At 50.1% G+C, this 19,881-nt stretch overlaps 1 protein-coding gene across 1 annotated transcript in view; it reads left to right on the forward strand.

Moving 5' to 3' along the window:
* CCT6A (chaperonin containing TCP1 subunit 6A) overlaps positions 1-19,881 on the forward strand; it is a 233,355-nt gene that overhangs the window by 22,157 nt on the left and 191,317 nt on the right. Inside the window, exon 5 of the mRNA XM_063953779.1 lies at positions 17,880-17,983. Coding sequence (XP_063809849.1) covers positions 17,880-17,983 — 104 coding nt within the window. The remainder of the gene's footprint in view (positions 1-17,879; positions 17,984-19,881) is intronic.

Raw genomic sequence — 19,881 nt, forward strand, 5'->3', positions numbered from 1 at the left:
GGCCCAGCTACGGGCCAGGAGTGTCTACAGTATAGTACTAGATCGGCATCCAAGCATGCCAAATCTGGGCGTGAGTTGCTGTGCCCTGCCCAGGAGAGCTTCCATCAATAGAGGCAGCTTTCAGACGTCCCCAGTAAAAGTGGCCAAGCTCCTCACACTGCATGTTGTATTTTGTGCACCCATGTATAAGAATTAAACTATTAATGGAAAAATAAAAATCCTACTTTTTTCAATTCTGAAAGACCTTTACAATTGATAGTTAATGGTGTATGTATGAGACACATGGCGCGGATGTAATGACTTCCGGGTTGGCTGGAGGTGTGGGTTCCTTGCCGAACTCAGACGTTGTTTTATAGTGGATATCATTTACAAGGCAAAACCATGTCTTGTAAAATGATTGCCACTTTAAAAAATTATCCGCATTCGGGCCGGGAACCCGCACCACTGGCCAACTTGGATGTTATTACATCTGGCCCTGGGAGCAGATTCATTTTGATGTACACTCTAAAGCAGTGGTTCCCAAACTGTGTGCCTACCCTAGAGTGGTGCGAGGCTCTTGCAGGGGTGTCTCAGGTTGGTGGTCCAGCAGTACATCAGATTATTTATGGTCAATGTGATAGGCAATATCAGAAGCAAAACTGTGGTGTACACATAACTGAATCGAAGGATGACAGGTAGGCACAATTACTTGTGTTTTCTACAAAAAATGAATTATTTTTTTCCGCTATCCATAAGGGATACTGGGGACACTTAATACGATGGGGTCCAAAGGAGCTGGTGCACTTTAAACTTCCTCCTCAGGGTGTGCTGGCTCCTTCCCTACAGCTTAGTTTAGAAAAATGTGCCCTCAGGAGAGGATGCACAACCTGGAGCTCCAGAGTGGTTGTGGGTTTTCTCTCTGTCTCTGTGAGTCTGAGTGTGCTGTCCCTCTTGCTGTTATAACTTGTCGGTGTATGTGAGTGTTGTACTGTAATACTGGTCAAACACCAATTATGCGTTTTGTCACACCAGATTCTCCTCGTCAACCACTGGTTCTCTATCTTGTGAACAATGCAGCCAATCCTCTCAAATTAGTGAGGAGGCGGCGGGGGGGGGGGGGGGGAGGAGGAGGGGAGTCAGGAGCCATCCTGGCGCTGCGTCATAAAAAACTATGATGGCAGACATAGCTTCTCAGCTCTCTGCCACAAAACAGACAACTCAACAAATGCAATAAACTCTTGCAGACATATCTGCTAAAGTAGATGATAAACAGGCCCCTGTCCCTGCGTCAAGACCACTTAAACGTGGGCTAGCTGATTTACTCAGAATCTGAAGAGGGGGAGGAATTAAAGCCTAGTGCAGAGGATTCCACTCCTGTACAAGGTATTGAGCCTCTCATCCTTGCAATCTGGGATGTACTAAAAATCCCTCTGGAAGTTGCTGCTGCACCACAATCGTTCTTCCTAGCTCAGAAAAAGCTCAATGTCCCTTTTCCTCATTAACCGGAATTAGATGACGTATTTAAACAAGCCTGGAAAAATCCTGATAAAAAAATCAGGTTACTAAAGTTTCTGCCCACTTTCCCATTTCCACCTGACTGTAGGAAATGCTGGGAAGAGCCCCCGGCAGTGGACGTTTCAGTTTCCCTCCTTTCAAAAAAGGACCCTGGGGATAGGAAGTTAGAAACTACACTGAAATCTATTTACACAGCAGCTTGCGTATCACAGAGACCTGTGATAACTGGTTGCTGGATGACATGATATCCATACCTGGGCTACTCAGTTTCAAGCAGGCCTTGCAGGGGATATGCAACCTGGTCACTATAGTGGCCCTCTTTAAACACGTTCAAGACACTGCATGTGTCCTGTGTGATTCCCTCAAGGAAATGGGCACTATCAATGCTAGGACTACCACATGGCAGTGTCGGCGCGCAGGGTGTTGAGGCTACGTCAGTGGATTGTGGACGCAGCTTCCAATTACAATGTGGAGGCTGTTCCCTTCTCGGGGAATGGTTTTTTGGTGTTGAGCTAGATGCGTGGATTTCTAAAGTCACTGCAGATAAATCCCACATTTCTCCCACCTGGGGCCCTGCTGGCTCGGCGTTCCTACCTGGGGCCATCTACCCAGACCTTTCGGACTAATAGGTTCAGATCAAGAGCCAGAGGTGCCTCCAATGCAGCACAAGAGGTAAGACAAAAAAAAAAAAAACAGCAGTCATCGGTTCTCAGGAACCAAGCATCAGTTCAGCTTCCACGAAAGCCTCAGCATGACGATGCCTACCCACCCCGAGGGTATCTAGACTGCGTCACTTCAGCCGCATCTGGGAACGCTCCTGCCAGGATACCTGGGTAAAGGATCTCATATCTCAGGGCTACAAGCTGGAGTTCGATAGCGCTCCTCCCCAACGATTTTTCAAATCAGGCTTTCCAGAGTTGGAATGCTGGGTCACTTGACCCAGATTGTTCCACTTTAGCCCTTTTACACCAACCAGGAACACGGGTTATGCATATTCATGTGCAATAAACTGTGTTATATGCTGGCGGTGTAAAAGGGGTAACAAAACCCAAACCCCCCCTGCTGTTGATGCCTCTGTATCATGCCTGTCTAAAAAGACAGTACTGCTGGTTCCAGGGGCTATGGCCTTAAAGGAACCCACATACAGAAAAATAAAGACTTAAAATCTATTTCTCTGACGTCCTAGTGGATGCTGGGAACTCCATAAGGACCATGGGGAATAGACGGGCTCCGCAGGAGACTGGGCACTCTAAGAAAGAATTAGGACTACTGGTGTGCACTGGCTCCTCCCTCTATGCCCCTCCTCCAGACCCCAGTTAGAATCTGTGCCCGGCTCGAGCTGGTTGCACACTAGGGGCTCTCCTGAGCTTCTAGTAAAGAAAGTATTTATTAGGTTTTTTATTTTCAGTGAGATCTGCTGGCAACAGACTCACTGCTACGAGGGACTTAGGGGAGAGAAGCGAACCTACCTGCTTGCAGCTAGCTTGGGCTTCTAGGCTACTGGACACCATTAGCTCCAGAGGGATCGAACACAGGCCCAGCCTCGGTCGTCCGGTCCCGGAGCCGCGCCTCCGTCCCCCTTGCAGAGCCAGAAGCAAGAAGAACGTCCTGGAAATCGGCGGCTGAAGACTCCGGTCTTCATTAAGGTAGCGCACAGCACTGCAGCTGTGCGCCATTGCTCCCTATGCACACCACATACTCCAGTCACTGATGGGTGCAGGGCGCTGGGGGGGGGGCGCCCTGGGCTGCAATTAGAGTACCTTAAATTGGCAAAACAGCACATAATATAGTCTAATAAACTATATATGTGTAAAAATCCCCTGCCATAATATTAATAAAAGAGCGGGATAAGCCCGCCGAGAAGGGGGCGGGGCTATCTCCCTCAGCACACTGGCGCCATTTCCTCTTCACAGCTCCACTGGAAGACAGCTCCCCAGGCTCTCCCCTGCAGTTTCCAGGCTCAAAGGGTAAAAAAGAGGGGGGGCACTAAATTTAGGCGCAAACTGTATTGTATAGCTGCTATAGGGAAAATCACTTTGTGTAGTGTAAATCCCTGTTTATATAGCGCTGTGGTGTGTGCTGGCATACTCTGTCTCCCCAAAGGACTTTGTGGGGTCCTGTCCTCTGTCAGAGCATTCCCTGTGTGTGTGCGGTGTGTCGACATGTTTGATGAGGAGGCTTATGTGGAGGCGGAGCAGGTGCCGATAACTGTGATGTCACCCCCTGCGGGGTCGACACCAGAGTGGATGGATATGTGGAAGGTTTTACACGACAGTGTCAACTCCTTACATAAAAGGTTCGATGACATAACAGCTGTGGGACAGCCGGCTTCTCAGCCAGTGCCTGCCCAGGCGTCTCAAAGGCCATCAGGGGCTCAAAAACGCCCACTACCTCAGATGGCAGACACAGATGTCGACACGGAGTCTGACTCCAGTGTCGACGACGACGAGACTAATGTACATTCCACTAGGGCCATCCGTTGCATGATTACGGCAATGAAAAATGTGTTGCACATTTCTGACATTAACCCAGGTACCACTAAAAAGGGTATTATGTTTGGGGAGAAAAAGCAACCAGTGGTTTTTCCCCCATCAGATGAGTTGAATGAAGTGTGTGAAGAAGCATGGGCTTCCCCCGATAAGAAACTAGTGATTTCTAAAAAAGTTACTGATGGCGTACCCTTTCTCGCCAGAGGACAGGGTACGTTGGGAGACATCCCCGAGGGTGGATAAAGCGCTCACACGCTTGTCAAAAAAGGTGGCACTTCCGTCTCAGGATACGGCCGCCTTAAAGGAGCCTGCGGATAGAAAGCAGGAGGCTATCCTGAAGTCTGTATATACACACTCGGGTACTATACTGAGACCTGCTATTGCTTCAGCATGGATGTGCAGTGCTGCAGCAGCGTGGTCTGATTCCCTGTCTGATAACATTGATTCCCTTGACAGGGACACTATATTGCTAACCATAGAGCATATTAAAGACGTAGTCTTGTATATGAGCGATGCACAGAGGGATATTTGCCGGCTGGCATCTAGAATTAATGCAATGTCCATTTCTGCCAGGAGAGTATTATGGACTCTGCAGTGGACAGGTGATGCGGATTCTAAAAGGCACATGGAGGTTTTGCCTTACAAGGGTGAGGAATTGTTTGGGGATGGTCTCTCGGACCTCGTTTCCACAGCAACAGCTGGGAAGTCGACATTTTTACCTCGGGTTCCCTCACAGCCTAAGAAAGCACCGTATTATCAGGTACAGTCCTTTCGGCCCCAGAAAGGCAAGCGGGTTAAAGGCGCGTCCTTTCTGCCCAGAGGCAGGGGTAGAGGGAAAAAGCTGCACCATACAGCCAGTTCCCAAGAACAGAAATCCTCCCCTGCTTCCACTAAATCCACCGCATGACGCTGGGGCTCCACTGGTGGAGCCAGGTGCGGTGGGGGCCCGTCTCCGGAACTTCAGCGACCGGTGGGTTCGCTCACAGGTGGATCCCTGGGTTCTACAAGTGGTATCTCAGGGATTCAAGCTAGAATTCGAGACGTCTCCCCCTCGCCGTTACCTCAAATCAGCCTTGCCAGCTACTCCCCCGGACAGGGAGGTGGTGCTGGCGGCAATTCACAAGCTGTACCTCCAGCAGGTGATAATAAAAGTTCCCCTCCTTCAACAGGGACGGGGTTACTATTCCACAATGTTTGTGGTACTGAAACCAGACTGTTCGGTGAGGCCCATTCTAAATTTAAAATCCTTGAACACTTATATAAGGAAGTTCAAGTTCAAAATGGAATCGCTCAGGGCGGTTATTGCAAGCCTGGAAGAAGGGGATTACATGGTATCACTGGACATCAAGGATGCTTACCTGCATGTCCCCATTTACCCACCTCACCAGGTGTACCTCCGTTTTGTGGTACAGGACTGCCATTACCAATTCCAGACGTTGCCGTTTGGTCTGTCCACGGCACCGAGGGCATTTATCAAGGTAATGGCCGAAATGATGATAATCCTTCGAAAGAAGGGAGTTCTAATTATCCCATACTTGGACGATCTCCTTATAAAGGCGAGGTCCAGGGAGCAGTTGTTGGTCGGAGTAGCACTGTCTCAGGAAGTGCTACAACAGCACGGCTGGATTCTGAATATTCCAAAGTCGCAGCTGGTTCCTACGACGTGTCTGCTGTTCCTGGGTATGATTCTGGACACAGAACAGAAGAAGGTGTTTCTCCCGGAGGAGAAGGCCAAGGAGTTGTCATCTCTGGTCAGAGACCTCCTGAAACCAAAACAGGTGTCGGTGCATCACTGCACGCGAGTCCTGGGAAAGATGGTAGCTTCTTACGAGGCAATTCCATTCGGCAGGTTCCATGCAAGGATCTTTCAGTGGGATCTGTTAGACAAGTGGTCCGGATCGCATCTTCAGATGCATCGGCTGATCACCCTGTCCCCGAGGGCCAGGGTGTCTCTGCTGTGGTGGCTGCAGAGTGCTCATCTTCTAGAGGGTGCAGATTCGGCATACAGGACTGGGTTCTGGTGACCACGGATGCAAGCCTCCGAGGTTGGGGGGCAGTCACTCAGGGAAGAAACTTCCAAGGACAATGGTCTAGTCAGGAGGCTTCCCTACACATAAATATTCTGGGACTAAGGGCCATTTACAATGCCCTAAGTCAGGCAAGACCCCTGCTTCAAAACCAGCCGGTGCTGATTCAGTCAGACAACATCACGGCGGTCGCCCATGTAAACCGACAGGGCGGCACAAGAAGCAGGATGGCGATGGCAGAAGCCACAAGGATTCTCCGATGGGCGGAAAATAACGTGATAGCACTGTCAGCAGTGTTCATTCCGGGAGTGGACAACTGGGAAGCAGACTTCCTCAGCAGGCACGACCTCCACCCAGGAGAGTGGGTACTTCATCCAGAAGTCTTCCAACTGATTGTAAATCGTTGGGAAAGGCCACAGGTGGACTTGATGGCGTCCCGCCTCAACAAAAAGCTAAAAAGATATTGCGCCAGGTCAAGGGACCCTCAGGCAATAGCTGTGGACGCTCTAGTGACACCGTGGGTGTACCAGTCGGTTTATGTGTTCCCTCCTCTTCCTCTCATACCAAAGGTGCTGAGGATAATAAGAAAGAGAGGAGTAAGAACTATACTCATCGTTCCGGATTGGCCAAGAAGGACTTGGTACCCGGAACTACAAGAAATGATCACAGAGGACCCTTGGCCTCTGCCTCTCAGACAGGACCTGCTACAGCAGGGGCCCTGTCTGTTCCAAGACTTACCGCGACTGCGTTTGACGGCATGGCGGTTGAACGCCGGATCCTGATGGAAAAGGGCATTCCGGTTGAGGTCATTCCTACGCTGATAAAAGCTAGGAAAGATGTGACAGCAAAACATTATCACCGCATATGGCGAAAATATGTTGCTTGGTGTGAGGCTATGAAGGCCCCCACAGAAGAATTTCAGCTGGGTCGATTTCTGCACTTCCTACAGTAAGGAGTGACTATGGGCCTAAAATTGGGATCCATTAAAGTCCAGATTTCGGCCCTGTCTATTTTCTTTCAAAAAGAACTGGCTTCACTGCCTGAAGTTCAGACGTTTGTTAAGGGAGTGCTGCATATTCAGCCCCCTTTTGTGGCACCTTGGGATCTCAACGTTGTGTTGCATTTCCTAAAATCACATTGGTTTGAGCCACTTCAGACCGTGGAATTAAAATATTTCACATGGAAAGTGGTCATGCTTTTGGCCTTTGCTTCGGCTAGGCGGGTATCAGAATTGGCGGCTTTGTCCTGTAAAAGCCCCTATCTGATCTTCCATATGGACAGAGCAGAATTGAGGACTCGTCCCCAATTCCTCCCTAAGATGGTTTCAGCGTTTCATTTGAACCAACCTATTGTGGTGCCTGCGGCTACTCGGGACTTGGAGGCTTCCAAGTTGCTGGACGTAGTCCGGGCCCTGAAAATCTATGTTTCTAGGACGGCTAGAGTTAGAAAGACTGACTCGCTGTTTATCCTGCATGCACCCAACAAGCTGGGTGCTCCTGCTTCTAAGCAGACTATTGCTCGCTGGATCTGTAGCACGATTCAACTTGCACATTCTGCGGCTGGACTGCCGCATCCTAAATCAGTCAAAGCCCATTCCACGAGGAAGGTGGGCTCTTCTTGGGCGGATGCCCGAGGGGTCTCGGCTTTACAACTTTGCCGAGCTGCTACCTGGTCGGGATCAAACACGTTTGCAAAATTCTACAAGTTTGATACCCTGGCTGAGGAGGACCTTGAGTTTGCTCATTCGGTGGTGCAGAGTCATCCGCACTCTCCCGCCCGTTTGGGAGCTTTGGTATAATCCCCATGGTCCTTACGGAGTTCCCAGCATCCACTAGGACGTCAGAGAAAATAAGAATTTTACTCACCGGTAATTCTATTTCTCGTAGTCCGTAGTGGATGCTGGGCGCCCATCCCAAGTGCGGATTGTCTGCAATACTTGTATATAGTTATTGCCTAACTAAAGGGTTATTGTTATGAGCCATCTGTTTAGTGAGGCTCAGTTGTTATTGATACTGTTAACTGGGTATAGTATCACGAGTTGTACGGTGTGATTGGTGTGGCTGGTATGAGTCTTACCCGGGATTCCAAATCCTTTACTTGTTGTGTCAGCTCTTCCGGGCACAGTTTCCCTAACTGAGGTCTGGAGGAGGGGCATAGAGGGAGGAGCCAGTGCACACCAGTAGTCCTAATTCTTTCTTAGAGTGCCCAGTCTCCTGCTGAGCCCGTCTATTCCCCATGGTCCTTACGGAGTTCCCAGCATCCACTACGGACTACGAGAAATAGAATTACCGGTGAGTAAATTCTTATTTTATATTGCAGCAGGGTCATCCCAAAGGCCTGCTATTGCAGGTTGTTGGGTGACTTACGCCATACATATTTGGGCTGGTGACATTCAGGAGGGCCTCACTGGGGATAAGTCCCTGGCTGATAGGTTGATGCTGATGCAGCACATAGAAAATGGTGTTATGAATGCCTGTACCTCTACCATGGTGGTTTTTACACGCAGAGCGTTATGGTTACATCAGTGGGTGGCGGATGCTGAGTCTAAAAAGAGTTTGGAAGCCTTACCCTTCACAGGAGATTGGCTGTGTGGAGGTGAATTAGAGACTTGGTTTTCGAAGGCTACCGCTGGAAAGTTCACGTACCTCCCCTCTGCTGCTTCACCGGCTAGGAGCTCTTACACTGGGCCTTCTGTACAGTCCTTTAGGACAGCGTGCTTTTAAGGTAAATCCAGAGGTGCCTGAAATGCTGCACGGGGTTCCAGAGGAAAGTCACGTAAGCCTGCCACCACAGGGTTTAAGGTCCAGAGTGTCAGCTCTGTCTCCTCAAAACCCTCAGCTTGCCGGTGTCCCTCTGCTCTAGGGGTAACTCAAGGTGGGAGCTTGTCTGAGATTCTTCAGCTCCATTTGGAACATCTCCTGCAGGACGCCTGGGTAAAAGACCTGATCTCCCAGGGCTGCTAACTGGTGTTCGACAGTTATCCGCCTCAATGTTTTTCAAATCTGATTTACCGGTTTCAGAAACCATGGGCCTCGCGCTACCGGAGGCCATTCAAAAGTTAGCTCAGATCCAGTTCATTGTTCCTGTGCCACCTCAGCAACGAGGCGAAGGATACTATTCCAGCCTTTTTTTGGTACCAAAACCGGACTGTTCCGTGAGGCCCATTTTGAGCCTCAAATCGTTAAACCTGTATCTGCGGGTTTTCCATTTCAAAATGGCGTCTCTGAGAGCGGTGATCTCGGGTCCTGGAGGAGGGGGAGTTTTTGATCTCTCTGGACATAAGACGCTTGCCTCCATATTCCAATATGGCCGCCTCATCAGGCCTACGTCAGGTTTGCTCTGATGGAGGACACTGTGGCTCAGAAGGTCTTAGTTCCTGCAGACAAGGCGAAGGTGCTTCAGGAGTTGGTTCGAGCAGTTCTACAACCAAACAGGGTCTTTGTACATCTTTGCACACGTCTGTTGGGAAAGATGGTGGCCTCCTTCGAGGCCATTCTATTTGGCAGATTCCATGCTAGGACTTTCCAACTGGATCTCCTGATGAAGTGGTCGGGTTTGTATCTGCAGATTCACCAATCACCGCAGGCCAGGATTTCTCTTATGTGGTGGTTGCAGCCCTCCAACCTTTTGGAGGGGCGAAGCTTCGGAATCCAGGGTTGGATTCTCTTGACCATGGACACCAGCCTGCGGGGCTGGGGAGCTGTCACCCACGGGGCACACTATTCAGGGCCGGTGGTAAAGCCTCGAACCCTGCCTTCCCATAAACATACTGGAACTCAGTGTGATATACAATGCTCTGTTGCTGGGGGCTCATCTGCTCCAAGGTCAAGCCATTCAGGTTCAGTCAGACAATGCCACAGCAGTGGCATTCGTCAATCGACGTGGAGGGACGAAGAGCAGGGCCTGCATGCGGGAAGTATCCAAGATACGCCTCTGCGTCGAAAAGAATGCAAGGGTGGTATTGTCCATGTTCATTCCAGGAGTAGACAACTGAGAGGTGGACGTTCTCAGTCGTCACAACCTCCACCCAGGAGAGTGGAGTCTCCATCCGCAGGTGTTTTCGCTGATAACAGATCTGTGGTGCTATCAGCAGATCGATCTGATGGTCTCTCGACTGAACAAGCAGCTTCAGTGCTATTGTTACAGGGTGAGGGACCCTCTGCCTTCGGCAGTGGACGTGCTGACAACACCGTGGGTTTAGCGGCTGGTGTACCTGTTTCCTCCGATTCCGTTGCTCCCTGGGATTCTAGAAACAATCAGTGAGTTCAGGCAATTCTCATGGCCCCTGACTGGCTTTGAAGGGTTTGGTACACATCTTCTGGCCATGGCAATAGAAGACCCCTGGCCCCTTTCACTAAGGGGGAATCTTTCTCTGACGTCCTAGTGGATGCTGGGGACTCCGTAAGGACCATGGGGAATAGACGGCTCCGCAGGAGACTGGGCACATCTAAGAAAGATTTAGGACTCTCTGGTGTGCACTGGCTCCTCCCCCTATGACCCTCCTCCAAGCCTCAGTTAGTTAGATTTCTGTGCCCGGCTGAGCTGGATGCACACTAGGGGCTCTCCTGAGCTCCTAGAAGAAAGTATAGTTTAGGTTTTTTATTTTCAGTGAGTCCTGCTGGCAACAGGCTCACTGCAACGAGGGACTAAGGGGAGAAGAAGCGAACCTACCTAAGTGGTGGTAGCTTGGGCTTCTTAGGCTACTGGACGCCATTAGCTCCAGAGGGATCGAACACAGGACCCGACCTCGTCGTCCGTTCCCGGAGCCGCGCCGCCGTCCCCCTTACAGAGCCAGAAACAAGAAGGTGGTCCGGAAAATCGGCGGCTGAAGACTTCTGTCTTCAACAAGGTAGCGCACAGCACTGCAGCTGTGCGCCATTGCTCCTCATGCACACCACACACTGCGGTCACTGATGGGTGCAGGGCGCTGGGTGGGGGGGGGGGGCGCCCTGAGCAGCAATAATAACACCTTGGTTGGCAAAACTAACACCATATATAGCCCCAGAGGCTATATAGGTGTATATTAACCCCTGCCAGAAACGATAAAATAGCTGGAGAAAGCCAGCCGAAAAAGGGGCGGAGCCAACTCCCTCAGCACACTGGCGCCATTATTCCCTCACAGCTTCGCTGGAAGGAAGCTCCCTGGCTCTCCCCTGCAGTCCTGCACTACAGAAAGGGTAAAAAAGAGAGGGGGTGCACAATTTAGGCGCAGTATATGTATATTATAGGCAGCTATAAGGGAAAACACTCTGTATAGTGATATCCCTGTGTTATATAGCGCCCTGGTGTGTGCTGGCATACTCTCCCTCTGTCTCCCCAAAGGGCTTTGTGGGGTCCTGTCCTCTGTAAGAGCATTCCCTGTGTGTCTGCTGTGTCGGTACTGCTGTGTCGACAGGTATGATGAGGATAATGATGTGGAGGCGGAGCAAATGCCTGTGAATGTGATGTCACCCCCTGCGGGGTCGACACCAGTGTGGATGGACTTATGGAAGGAATTACGTGACCGTGTCAGCTCCTTACATAAAAGGTTTGACGACATAGGACAGCCGGCTACTCAGCTTGTGCCTGTCCAAGCGTCTCAAATGTCATCAGGGGCTATAAAACGCCCGCTACCTCAGATGACAGATACAGATGTCAACAAGGATACCGACTCCAGTGTCGACGATGATGAGACGTGTACCCTCCAATAGATCCACCCGTTATATGATTGAGGCTATGAAAAATGTTTTACACATTTCTGATACCCCATGTACCACAAAAAAGGGTATTATGTTTGGTGAGAAAAAACTACCAGTAGTTTTTCCTGCATCTGACGAATTAAATAAGGTGTGTGAGGAAGCGTGGACTTCCCCAGATAAGAAATTGATCATTTCTAAACGGTTAATGGCTGCGTACCCTTTCCCGCCAGAGGATAGGTCACGCTGGGAAACACCCCCTAGGGTAGATAAAGCATTGACACGCTTATCAAAGAAGGTGGCACTACGGTCTCCGGATACGGCCGCCCTAAAAGAACCTGCTGATAGAAAGCTGGAAAGTACCCTAAAAGCTATATACACACACACTGGCATTATATTGAGACCCGCTATTGCATCAGCTTGGATGTGCAGTGCTGCTGCTGCGTGGTCAGACTCCCTGTCGGAAAACATTGATACCATGGATAGGGACAATATTTTGCTGACGATTGACCATATAAAAGACGCGGTCTTATACATGCGTGATGCACAGAGGGATATTTGCCGGCTGGCATCAAAAATAAGTGCTATGTCCATTGCCGCCAGACGGGGGCTATGGACTAGGCAATGGTCAGGTGATGCCGACTCCAAGCGGCACATGGAAGTTTTACCCTATAAAGGGGCGGAACTTTTTGGGGAAGGTCTTTCAGACCTCGTTTCCACAGCTACTGCTGGGAAATCGACCTTTTTGCCACAGGCTACCCCACAGCAAAAGAAAGCACCGTATTATCAGGTACAGTCCTTTCGGCCCCAGAAAAATAAGCGGGCTAGAGGCTCATCCTTTCTGCCGAGGGGCAGAGGAAGGGGGAAAAAGCTGCAACACACAGCTAGTTCCCAGGAGCAGAAGTCCTCCCCTGCGTCCGGTAAGTCCACAGCATGACGCTGGGGCTGCTCAGGCGGAATCGGGAACGGTGGGGGCACGTCTCAGGTTTTTTCAGCACACAGTGGGCTCTCTCACAAGTGGATCCCTGGGTCCTTCAAGTAGTATCTCAGGGGTACAGGCTGGAATTCGAGACGTCTCCCCCCCGCCGTTTCCTAAAATCTGCCTTGCCGGCAACTCCCTCTGCCAGGGAGGCAGTGTTGGTGGCTATTCAAAAACTGTATTCACAGAAAGTGATCGTCAAGGTACCCCTCCTTCAGCAAGGAAAGGGTTACTACTCCACAATGTTTGTGGTACCGAAACCGGACGGTTCGGTGAGACCCATCTTAAATTTAAAAACCTTGAACACTTATATCAAAAGGTTCAAGTTCAAGATGGAATCGCTCAGGGCGGTTATTACGAGCCTGGAGGAGGGGGATTACATGGTATCCCTGGACATCAAGGATGCGTACCTGCATGTCCCCATTTACCCTCCGCACCAGAAGTACCTCAGATTTGTGGTACAGGACTGTCACTATCAGTTCCAGACGCTGCCGTTCGGGTTATCCACGGCACCGAGGGTCTTTACCAAGGTAATGGCCGAAATGATGATACTCCTTCGCAAGAAGGGAGTTTTAATTATCCCGTACTTGGACGATCTCCTGATAAAGGCGAGGTCCAAAGAACAGTTGATAGTGGGGGTGGCACTTTCTCAGGAAGTGCTACAACAGCACGGCTGGATTCTAAACATTCCAAAGTCACAGCTGGTCCCGACGACACGTCTTCTGTTCCTGGGAATGATTCTGGACACAGACCAGAAAAGAGTGTTTCTTCCACTGGAAAAAGCAGAGGAATTGTCATCTCTGGTCAGAGACATTCTAAAACCAGGAAAAGTGTCGGTACATCAATGCACACGAGTCCTGGGAAAAATGGTAGCTTCGTACGAAGCAATTCCATTCGGAAGGTTCCACGCAAGGACGTTCCAGTGGGACCTGTTGGACAAATGGTCCGGGTCCCATCTCCAGATGCAACAGCGGATAACCCTATCGGCCAGAACCAGGGTGTCGCTGCTGTGGTGGCTGCAGAGGGCTCATCTACTAGAGGGCCGCAGATTCGGAATACAGGACTGGGTCCTGGTGACCACGGATGCCAGCCTTCGGGGCTGGGGGGCAGTCACAAAGGGAAGAAATTTCCAAGGACTGTGGTCAAATCAGGAGATTTCTCTTCACATAAATATCCTGGAGCTAAGGGCCATTTACAATGCCCTAAGCCAGGCAAGACCCCTGCTTCAAAACCAGCCGGTACTGATCCAGTCAGACAACATCACGGCGGTCGCCCATGTAAACAGACAGGGCGGCACGAGAAGCAGGATGGCGATGGCAGAAGCCACAAGGATTCTCAGATGGGCAGAGAATCATGTGTTAGCACTGACGGCAGTGTTCATTCCGGGAGTGGACAACTGGGAAGCATACTTCCTCAGCAGGCACAACCTCCACCCGGGAGAATGGGGACTTCATCCAGAAGTCTTCCAAATGCTGGTCAACCGGTGGGAAAAACCACAGGTAGACATGATGGCGTCCCGCCTCAACAAGAAGTTGAAAAGATATTGCGCCCGGTCAAGAGACCCTCAGGCGATAGCGGTGGACGCTCTAGTGACACCATGGGTGTACCAGTCGGTTTGTGTGTTTCCTCCTCTACCTCTCATACCCAAGGTACTGAGAATAAGAAGAAGGCGAGGAGTGAAAACCATACTCGTGGTTCCGGATTGGCCAAGAAGAGCTTGGTACCCGGAACTTCAAGAGATGCTTACAGAGGACCCTTGGCCTCTGCCGCTCAGACAAGACCTTCTGCAGCAGGGACCCTGTCTGTTCCAAGACTTACCGCGGCTGCGTTGGACGGCATGGCGGTTGAACACCGGATCCTGAAGGAAAAAGGTATTCCGGAGGAAGTCATCCCTACCCTGATCAAAGCCAGGAAGGATGTCACCGCAAGACATTATCACCGCATTTGGCGAAAATGTTGCTTGGTGTGAGGCCATGAAGGCCCCGACGGAGGAATTTCAATTGGGTCGATTCCTGCACTTCCTGCAAGCAGGGGTGACGTTGGGCCTCAAATTGGGGTCCATAAAGGTCCAGATTTCGGCTCTGTCGATTTTTTTTCCAAAAAGAACTGGCTTCTCTGCCCGAAGTTCAGACTTTTGTCAAAGGAGTACTGCATATTCAGCCTCCTTTTGTGCCCCCAGTGGCACCTTGGGATCTCAATGTGGTTTTGGCATTCCTGAAATCACATTGGTTCGAACCACTTAAGACTGTGGATTTAAAATATCTCGCGTGGAAAGTGGTCATGCTGTTGGCCTTGGCGTCGGCCAGGCGGGTTTCAGAATTGGCGGCTTTGTCTTGTAAAAGCCCTTATCTGATTTTCCATATGGATAGGGCAGAATTGAGGACTCGTCCTCAGTTTCTCCCGAAGGTGGTCTCAGCTTTTCACTTGAACAACCTATTGTGGTGCCTGCGGCTACTAGGGACTTGGAGGATTCCAAGTTGCTGGATGTAGTCAGGGCCCTAAAAATTTATATTTCCAGGACGGCTGGAGTTAGAAAGACTGACTCGCTGTTTATCCTGTATGCACCCACCAAGCTGGGTGCTCCTGCTTCTAAGCAGTCTATTGCGCGCTGGATTTGAAGCACTATTCAGCTGGCGCATTCTGCGGTAGGCTTACCGCAGCCTAAATCTGTAAAAGCCCATTCCACACGGAAGGTGGGCTCATCTTGGGCGGCTGCCCGAGGGGTCTCGGCTTTACAACTTTGCCGAGCAGCTACTTGGTCGGGGGCAAACACGTTTGCAAAATTCTACAAATTTGATACCCTGGCTGAGGAGGACCTGGAATTCTCTCATTCGGTGCTGCAGAGTCATCCGCATCCACTAGGACGTCAGAGAAAATAAGATTTTACTCACCGGTAAATCTATTTCTCGTAGTCCGTAGTGGATGCTGGGCGCCCATCCCAAGTGCGGATTGTCTGCAATACCTGTACATAGTTATTGTTACAAAAATCGGGTTTTGTTGTGAGCCATCTCTTCAGAGGCTCCAATTTGTTATCATACTGTTAACCGGGGTTCCTATCACGTGTTATATGGTGTGATTGGTGTGGCTGGTATGAGTCTTACCCGGGATTCAAAAATCCTTCCTTATTGTGTCAGCTCTTCCGGGCACAGTTCCTAACTGAGGCTTGGAGGAGGGTCATAGGGGGAGGAGCCAGTGCACACCAGATAGTCCTAAATCTTTCTTAGATGTGCCCAGTCTCCTGCGGAGCCGTCTATTCCCCATGGTCCTTACGGAGTCCCCAGCATCCACTACGGACTACGAGAAATAGATTTACCGGTGAGTAAAATCTTATTTTTTCAGCAAGGGCCGTTTGTCTACCCGGATTTACGGCGGCTTCGTTTGATGGCATGGCGGTTGAGCGGAGCCTTCTAGTTGAGATGGGAAATTCAGGTAAGGTTATTACCACTGTCATTTAAGCCAGGAAGGCAGTCATGTCGCAGCATTACCACCATATGTGAAAATGATACATCTCCTGGTGTGAGGGCCGACATTATACAACTGCGGATTTCAACCTGGGGCGCTTTTTGCGTTTAACAGGCTGGTGTGGATCTGGGCCCAAAGTTGGGCTCCATAAGTGTATAGATTTCGGCCTGGTTCATGATTTGTTTTTTTGTTGTTGTTTTTTTTGTTTTTTTTTCCAGAAGAAATTGGCTTCTTTGCCTGCAATACAGATGTTTTTGCAGGATGTCCTTTGCATCCAGCCTCCCTTTCTGCCACCCACGGTACCTTGGGACTTCACTGTGGTTCTGAGCTTTCTACAGTCCTCTTGGCTTGAGCTTTCTGATGTCGGTTGAGGACAAGTACCTTATGCGGAAGACTCTTATGCTCTTGGCCTTGGCTTCCACTAGGCGAGTTTCAGAACTTGGTGCTTTGTCCTGTAGCACTCCCTAACTGGTTTTTCATGAGGACAGAGCGGGATTTGACAACAGTTCCTGCCTAAGGTGGTTTCTGCATTCCACCTAAATCGGCCTATCGTGGTTCCTGTGGCTTTGGCCACTTCCTCACTTGCGGAGTCCTTGGATGTGGGGTGAGCCCTGAGTATTTACATCAAGAGGACTACTGCTGTCTGAAAATCGGATGCCCTCTTTGTGCTGTGATGCTCACAAGAAGGGTCTTCCTGCTTCAAAGCAGTCTATTACACGTTGGATTAGGCTTGCTATTCAACAGGCCTATGCTTCGGCGGCCTTGCCTATTCCTCGGTCGGCCAAGGCCCACTCTACCAGGTCTGTGGGTTCTTCCTGGGTGGCTGCCCGTGGTGTCTCGACCTTGCAACTGTGTCGGGCCGCTACCTGGTCAGGGTCATACACATTTGTCAAGTTTTTACAGGTTTGATACCCTGGCTACAGAGGATTTCCAATTTGGACATACGGTGTTGCAGGCGTCTCAGCATGTTCCCATCCGTTCTGGGAGCTGTGGGACGTCCCCATCGTTTTAAGTGTCCCTTATGGATGATAGAGAAAATAGGATCTTTCTTGTAGTCCATAAGGGATACTGGACCCCCGCCTCTGCTTCGACTTTCCTGCAAGTTATTGTTCTTCGGTGAAGTTGTTACACAGCTGTTGCTGTTTTCTGGTTTCACTAGCAGTTGCCAGTGTCTGTTCTGCTGTGTGCTGGTTCATTAATCTCACCACTCTTGTATTGTCATGCTTCCCCCAAGTACATCCATCTCCTTTGGGCACAGTTTTCCTAGACTGAGCTGTAGGGGAGGGCATAGAGGGGAGGAGCCAGCACACCCTGTGCAAGAACTTTAAAGTGCAGCGGCTCCTTTCGACCCCATCTATAACCCCATCGTGTTAAGTTTCCCCAGTATCCCTTATGGACTACAAGAAAAGGATTTACCAGTAGGTAATTTAAAATCCTATTACCTTAGGGGTGCCGTGAAAAAAATGCGGATACTCTAGGGCACCATGATTCAAGAGGTTGGGAACCACTTCTCTAATGTCTAAGGTGACTGTTCTAACACGCTAAAATAGTAGTTCTTTAGTGCAGAAATCTGTTATGTTGCTGAAGTAAAGATTTAAAATGCATAGTTGAAGAGGCAAACCAGGCAAGGGCTTTTATAGAGGGAAAAAAATGTGTCATAATAAAGAATCCTAGGCAATTTGTCATATGTGCATTGTCTATTGATAAGCCCATAAATGGTTTAATCTAAGATTAAATGTATTTTTCTTTTCAGGCTGTTGTGGATTCTGTTTTGGCCATAAGGAAAGCAAATGAAACAATCGATTTGCACATGGTTGAAATTATGGAGATGAAACACAAAACTGAAAGTGACACAACGTGAGTATTGCCAGTACTGTACTTTTACTGGTATGTTGCCTGAGAACTAGACTAGCTTGTACATCTTAAGCTTGTAGTTGGATCACTTACAAACCTGATTTAAATAGATGAGGTGTAGTCCTTTTTTTCCCCTCTTACGTCCTTGAGGATGCTGGGGAGTCCGTAAGGACCATGGGGATAGACGGGCTCCGCAGGAGACATGGGCACTTTAAGAAAGACTTTAGGATTTGGGTGTGCACTGGCTCCTACCTCTATGCCCATCCTCCAGACCTCAGTTGATTACTGTGCCCAGAGGAGACTGGGTGCTTTTCAGAGGCTCTCCTGAGTTTCTGACAAAGTATTTTGTTAGGTTTTTTATTTTCAGGGAGCCTGCTGGCAACAGACTCCCTGCATCGTGGGACTGAGGGGAGAGAAGCAGCAGACCTACTTCTGTGAGTTGAAATGTTCTGCTTCTTAGGCTACTGGACACCATTAGCTCCAGAGGGATCGGTACGCAGGTCTCATCCTCAATCCTCACCGTCCGTCCCAGAGCCGCGCCGCCGTCCTCCTCACAGAGCCTGAAGGTAGAAGCCACGTGAGTATGAGAAGTTAGAAGACATCAGAGGTGGCAGAAGACTTCACTGTTCTTCACTGAGGCAATGCACAGCACTGCAGCTGTGCGCCATTGCTCCCATTAACCTCACATACTGTGTCACTGTAAGGGTGCAGGGCGCAGGGGGGGGGGCCCTGGGCAGCATATAAATCTCTCCTGGCTAAAGATGGGTATATACAGCCGGCCACTGTATATACCTACGAGCCCCGCCAAAGTTTTGTATTTTAGAGCGGGGCAGAAGCCCGCCGCCGAGGGGGTGGGGCTTCTCCCTCAGCACTCACCAGCGCCATTTTTTCTCCACAGCACCGCTGAGAGGAAGCTCCCCGGACTCGCCCCTGCTTAGATCACGGTGACTAGGGTTTTAAAGTAGAGGGGGGGCACATAATTGGCAAATTGAGTATAAAAGCGCTATCTGGGTAAACCTAAATATTGTGTTTTCTCTAACGTCCTAAGTGGATGCTGGGGACTCCGTAAGGACCATGGGGGATAGCGGCTCCGCAGGAGACTGGGCACAAAAGTAAAGCTTTAGAACTACCTGGTGTGCACTGGCTCCTCCCCCTATGACCCTCCTCCAAGCCTCAGTTAGATTTTTGTGCCCGAACGAGAAGGGTGCACACTAGGTGGCTCTCCTGAGCTGCTTAGTGAAAAGTTTAGTTTTAGGTTTTTTATTTTCAGTGAGACCTGCTGGCAACAGGCTCACTGCATCGAGGGACTAAGGGGAGAAGAAGCGAACTCACCTGCGTGCAGAGTGGATTGGGCTTCTTAGGCTACTGGACATTAGCTCCAGAGGGACGATCACAGGCCCAGCCATGGATGGGTCCCAGAGCCGCGCCGCCAGCCCCCTTACAGAGCCAGAAGACAGAAGAGGTCGGAAAATCGGCGGCAGAAGACGTCCTGTCTTCAACAAGGTAGCGCACAGCACTGCAGCTGTGCGCCATTGCTCTCAGCACACTTCACACTCCGGTCACTGAGGGTGCAGGGCGCTGGGGGGGGGCGCCCTGAGACGCAATAAAAACACCTTGGATGGCAAAAAATTCATCACATATAGCTCCTGGGCTATATGGATGAATTTAACCCCTGCCAGAATACACAGAAAAACGGGAGATAGGCTCCGCCCCCTTCTCGGCGGCCTTATCTCCTCAGCACACTGGCGCCATTTTCCCTCACAGCTCCGTTGGAGGGAAGCTCCCTGGCTCTCCCCTGCAGTCACTACACTACAGAAAGGGTTAAAAAAGAGAGGGGGGGCACTAATTACGCGCAGTATCAAAGATACAGCAGCTATAAGGGGAAAAACACTTATATAAGG

The sequence above is a fragment of the Pseudophryne corroboree genome, chromosome 2 (assembly GCF_028390025.1).
Source record: "Pseudophryne corroboree isolate aPseCor3 chromosome 2, aPseCor3.hap2, whole genome shotgun sequence".
Classification (NCBI taxonomy): Eukaryota; Metazoa; Chordata; class Amphibia; order Anura; family Myobatrachidae; genus Pseudophryne; species Pseudophryne corroboree.